Source organism: Priapulus caudatus, unplaced genomic scaffold, assembly GCF_000485595.1.
Source record: "Priapulus caudatus unplaced genomic scaffold, Priapulus_caudatus-5.0.1 Scaffold682, whole genome shotgun sequence".
NCBI lineage: Eukaryota > Metazoa > Priapulida > Priapulimorpha > Priapulimorphida > Priapulidae > Priapulus > Priapulus caudatus.
In genome coordinates this window covers 43,691-49,839 of record NW_014577743.1, presented here as the reverse complement: position 1 = coordinate 49,839, position 6,149 = coordinate 43,691, and the positions used below count along the sequence as shown (strand labels likewise).

Here is a 6,149-nt window from a genome sequence, read left to right as displayed (position 1 = left end):
CCCAACCAACTTTGTTGTGACAGGCTAGCTGCCCACAATAACAGTTCCCATTTCAACTCTCAAATCAGAGTGTTTTCTAGCTAAATTATGACTCTCCAATAAAATTTCTTTACTCGGAGTTAAATCGTGAATAATATTAAATATTGGGAGCAGCTGCCATTTTCCGACACTTAATGTCTCACACAGTGATTCTATTCAGGTTTCTGATTTCACGTATGTGATGAAGGCAGGAAACCGGAAACCTCCGAGTTGTTGAAGCCTAGGCAACAATCAGGCAAGTGTGTCAAACATTTGCGGGGCGGCGGGAGGACCCCATACCCCGCAACGGGTTGGGTTTCCCACTCCCGGCTTCCTAGTAGCAATCCAGTTAGGACCCCGTCCCAAATCTCGAACAAATACGAGGCGGGTGAACAAACATAGAGGAACAAGGGGGAACAAAAATTAGCCGAACTTTGGATAGAAGCGTAGTCACTATAGGATGCCAGCTGATCGCTGACCTTTCGCATGGCCGGCCCCAAAACCAAAGATTTGCCCAGAGCTGAGAGTTAGAGGAGCCATTAGGTGTGTAGAGGCAGGGGAGGGCTGTGCAACCAGCAGATCTGCTGACCAGAATATTGATTTTGTTTTTTGTCTCGCAGTACGATGATCGATCGTAATCGCTAGTACTAGCAATGCTTGATGGAAGGTCGTTAGGCTGTGCGGGGGATCGGGTTGTATGCGTAGCTCTGAGTGCAGTGCTGTGGAAGTGCCAATAGTGCTTGCGTTCACGTATCGAAACACTACCGCCATTTATGGGGAAAAGGGATTATTAACATGCAGTTTTTAAAGGATACCAATAGAGTAGATTGCATTACATTTTATTCTGTACAATATATCTCAGTAATGCTGTACACCACTGTCTTAAACAGTACAATATTTTTGTTATCTAGTGTACAATTATATAGTACGACGTTTTGATTTTGGCTTATTGGTATCCTTTAAATGACTTGAGTGCGTGTTAATATTCAAGTTGTTTTCACTAATGGTGCCAAATGCCATTATCTGTAGTTGCCCAGTTTCCAGTGATGTGGTTGCACTATAATCATAATCTAGCCCTAAAGAAAGTATGTGATCAAAGCAGTAGTCGGTCAATAACGACCACTACTGTTCACGAAATTCATATCCGTATTTGTTACCTCAACGTATACGTTGTGATGTGAACACGTTGGTAATTCTTATTACCTCCGCGCAACGGAGGTCATGTAATCGGTCTCGTGTGTGTTCGTGTGTGTGTGTAGCGTTGGCGCGATCGATTTAGCACCAGCTCGCCTTAGGGCGTCCAGTCAGCAGCAGCCAGCAGCGAGCCAGCTGTTATACACATGTATACATGTTACACGCGTTGGCGCGATCGATTCAGCACCAGCTTGCCTTAGGGCGTCCAGTCAGCAGCAGCCAGCAGCGAGCCAGCTGTTATACACATGTATACATGTTACACTGTAAAACAAATAGGGGAAATGAGACTGAAATAAGTTGATTGAGAACTGAAGGAAAAAATAAATTATGGAATTAATGAAATAAATACATGGAAAGCGATTAATTTTTTAAATTAATTTACAATCTATCAGCGGTTTCAGCATTGCTCTGGTCACCTAAGCAGTAGAATACATGAGGCATGGTCTTTCTGAATCTAATTTATGAAATGCTGGTTGAAAAAACCATATACATACAAGTGGAAAATTCAATAAACTGTTATATATCTATATGCAAGCTAAAATTTTGTTCCTGTAGAAGTGAATCAAAATATGAGTATATTGAATAGCTATAAATATTGAGATGATTTACGTCTTATTATTATTCTCACCGGAGGCGCTTTCCACCGCTAACTCGTGATCAACTGGCAGTATGTCTTCTCCCCTTTCCCACTCAGACTTGAGAAGCTTCAAGACGTTGAGACGTTCACGAAACTGCCTTGTGCCGACCTCTGCAGCCAAGTTCGCAAGCTCCAAGGCAACCACCTTCGCTTGGTGAAATTTCTGAAATCCATTCAGTGTTGTCTGTCTGCTAGGTACCAACTGCTGAACATGGAGAGGGTTGGCTTCAGCAGATGCCAGCTCATCCTGCACGTTATGTGTAGTTAGCCTCCAACGTGCATCGCAAAGTCTGGGTTCAAACGAGGACAAACCCAGCTGGTGTCTTCGAGATAGGATGTGCCGGCACGGCAAGCGAAGAGTGCACCGGAACGCACACGTGCAGGAAGACTCTGTGACTCGCAAAGGTCCTTCTGACGAAGGTGCCAACAATTCATCTTCTGGTAGTTGCACACTCTCTCGCTTTGCAATCTGTCCCACAACTTTGCGATATGCAAAGGGAGTGAGCACCTTTTTATATAACCGGTCATCATTAGTGATGTCACTCGGCTCATGGGTTGCCATTGTTATGCGTTCGGTGAGTGCCTTGTGCTCTCGCTCTGATCTTAGCACACGGAGTACTGAGAATAAGTCTGCAAAAAATGCAGACAGGGTTGCATACCTATCACACACACTTTTGATGTGGCCATTCAGACTCTCTAACCGGTTGTTTGTTCCATCACCGATGTTGAAGTGCTGTGCTTTAAAGCAATGTACCCACTCATGTTTGAGTGGCAGCCAGTTCTTCCGAAAGTATTCAATGGCAAGAGGAACATTCATATCCTCTAGAAAGGCGCACTGTTCCTCAAAGCGTGCCTCAGAGCGTGCATGCGCCATGTCGCTAAAGCATCCTAGAAGTGCATCGCGCACACCAGGGCGGACTCCCATCTTCTCCACAGTAATTTCCCGAGAGAAGCTGCGTAGTGTGTGGAACAGACACAGCTGCAATGTCGCATTGGGGAACGCATCTGACAAGACATTTCGTTCGGTAACATCTTTGTCCGTCATGATGACCTCAGTGCGTGGCCATGCTTCATTGTGTGACTTGAAAATCTGAAAAGAAGAATCAGTTTCTATTAATCTTTCCATTTTTAACATATTCCGATGATAAGTGTTTTTAATTAATCAATTTTAAAAGGCAGTGTTGCGTGTTACTTTACATAAAAAACATTGAAAACGCACTGAACACTATGTTGAATTTTTGTATAAATTGCTGTTATGGCAGATATACAGTACACAAATTTAATCTATCTGAAATGCTGAAAACTGAAAAGCTTCGAAAACCGGAAGTTTTTTTGATGGAGGTTGGCTGCACACCAAAGCCAGTGTTTGGCACCAAAACTCATGTCAACAACAGCTGCGAATTCCCCTATTGGTAATAGTGAGAAGCAACTAGATAGACTCATTCATATTGTACTGTACCGGTAAAGCACTTGGCTGTTTGAAAACTTGGGTTTTAGTATTGGCTAGTTGCAATATATATATACGGTATGTGTATCTGTACCATACTACTATTCCGGGCGTTCATGTGTAGTAATCGCAGTATAAATGCCCCGTATATGTGCCATCTGTCAGATGTGCTATGCCATTTAGGGGTCCGTTTTATTTTCTCATGATATTTAGGGGTACGATTTACATTATCATATGCCAATAAGGGGTGAAATTAATTGCTACTGCTGAATATGTCATTTAGGGTCCAATTTCGAGATGCTTTGATGAGCATGGGTACCACTTTAGTATGCGAGTGACCCCACCGCCAGCTGTAGAAGTTACTGATTAATAACAGACTGTAGTTCAAATTACTTACCTGAACCATTTTTGAAAGGGCAGCACCTGTTTCATTTGATGTCAAGTGCAATGCAGCCACTTGAGTGTGACCATCACCATCAATTACTGCCATCACGTAAAGGGGCATACGAATATTGTTGAGCTTGTATGTGGCATCGCACATCAACATCTCAGGATATGATTGGTAGGCTTGTCGCATCTGCCGGTCTTGGTAGAAAAGTCCTGTGAGGATATTATCCTCATCCTTCACAACTTCCACGACAGATCCTGAAACCAATAATTAAACATATCAGTAGACAGCACATGTAGGAAAAATATCTATGAAAATATTAACCAGACTAGCATAGATTAATTAGCATTATTAGATTAATAATTAACATGGACCAAACTTGTTTAGATATATTTGAAACCAAATTATATCAAGGACTGATATAGGAGTTGGATTCTACTGAGTTTATAGCTTAATATATTTTAATGAAAAACATTGGATTCAGTTTGTTTTGGTAGACAATAAATTTGATACTTCACTATTCAGAGTTTTGAAAGCACCATGAAAAACACAGAGTGGAAACTCGTATTAAACAAAACTTACCACGGATGTCAGTCAAGTGGCGGACAATGCTGGCCAATTCATTGCCACCTGCACCACACTGTGATCTGGCTTTCATGTTGCTTAGGTCTCTCAATGTTATGACTTTTCCTGTGTTTTCCTCTAACTCAATGCGCAGTAGCGTTTTGTTTGCTTTCACCCTCATGAGATTACTGGCTAGCTTGCATTCGTCTGTGTTCAGCCTTCTTTGGCGTAGAAGGTGGCTATACACATTCTGAAAATGCAATTTTCATGTTTGCATGTTTGCTGCGCATACAATGGTAAAGTGTGCTCACTAGGACAGTTAAAGCTGGAAATACTTGTGTGTTAACATTTTGACAAGACGTGAAATAATCTAATACATATTTGTTAAGGTTTGTCTGTTCAATGGAAATCAATATGGGCACATGAGAAATGTTTAAGAATGCTCAGCAGATGTAACTTTTGATGCTGAATGTCACAGACACATTGGATTTGACCTCTGCGGTCATCTAAGCAAAAGAAAATAGGAAAAACAGATAAATAAACTACATGGCCCCTGCAGCAACAGGATTCAAGTCAAAACAATCCGAACAGGATTCAGCTTGCTCTGAATTGCTTTACTGTTACCAAAGATTCAGTAGATAAATAAATATATATAACTGTAGATAGATAGACAGATAACAAAATAGATAGATAAATAACTAAATAGATAGATATCTAAATACATAGCAGCCATTCCACGTAAGTGTATATATACACCAAAGTTGAAAACTGAAGTGAGAGCTATAGTGCCATGAATTATTTTCTCTGAATGATGAAATAATGAAATGGTTTAAATCCAAAATTTCATGTAAATAGGCCCTTTTATTAAATAATCACAGCTTCTTCAATAGTGTCACGAGAGTCACATACTTAGGAGGATGTTGCTCACTTCAGATGAGGGTTCTAGCACTGCAAATGATGCATGGAGTGATCAAGGGCATTGGGTATCTAATTCACCAGGTATAACTCAGACAAACATAATTATAGTATTCTACGAAAAGTCTAAAGTGTGAAATATACTTCAAAACATGTGTTAGTACAGCCTGCCGCACACAATGGTTTGTGATATCTGCAAACATATAATTAGTGTGGCTGCAATAAATTCAATGCTAAAATATGCATAACTGGTACCTTAATTTGCTAAAATAGTTTTTAAAAAAAAGCAAAAGCAAACGAATATAGGACCATTAAAAGTAGGATTTTTGTAAAAATGTCACGATATCACGGTGGAATGGCTGATAGATAGATAGACGGATAGATGTATACTGGATAGATAGATGAATAAATAGTTAGACGGGTGATTAAATAGTTAGATAGATAGAAAGATAACTAAATACATATATGGATATTGGATAGATAGATAGATAGATAGATAACTAAATACAAAGAGGCAATGCTGGGTTTCCTCCTAGTTAATTCAAGAAAATGGTCACCTGGTCAAAAGTCAAACGTTTTTTGCTTCCACGATTCTTCAAGTTCATGACAACTTCTGACTTTTCATTGTTGATGCTACTAGCTATGGAAGGCGAGCTCTGTTTCCTTTCTTGTAACGACAGTGGCCTAGAAAGAAATAACAATGTATAAAACTACACGGGAAAATATTGACGATGGCCTTACTGAGCTTATCAAACATAATTCTACAAGTTGTATGTGCATGCATGTACCTGTGTTATCACATTTATCCACTCTTGCATGTACACGTGACATGCACACAAACATGCCTACGTTCATGACAATCTCAGACTTTTCATTGTTGATGTTGGTGGTTGGTGGTTGGTTCATCTGTCCATATGTTGGTGATGTATTCACAAATATCGCCCCTTGGTGGTGGTAGGTTTATAATGTAGCAAAGCAATGTAGAC

The 6,149-nt window shown here is 40.3% G+C and overlaps 1 protein-coding gene across 1 annotated transcript in view; it reads right to left on the bottom strand.

The window, feature by feature from the left end:
• Positions 1 to 4,825, bottom strand: part of LOC106812749 — a 9,350-nt gene extending 4,525 nt beyond the window's left edge. Inside the window, exons 1-3 of the mRNA XM_014816712.1 lie at positions 4,267 to 4,825; positions 3,694 to 3,941; positions 1,838 to 2,939 (exon numbers count right to left, since the gene is read on the bottom strand). Coding sequence (XP_014672198.1) covers positions 1,838 to 2,939; positions 3,694 to 3,941; positions 4,267 to 4,429 — 1,513 coding nt within the window. The 5' untranslated portion in view covers positions 4,430 to 4,825. The remainder of the gene's footprint in view (positions 1 to 1,837; positions 2,940 to 3,693; positions 3,942 to 4,266) is intronic.
• Positions 4,826 to 6,149: the final 1,324 nt, after the last annotated feature.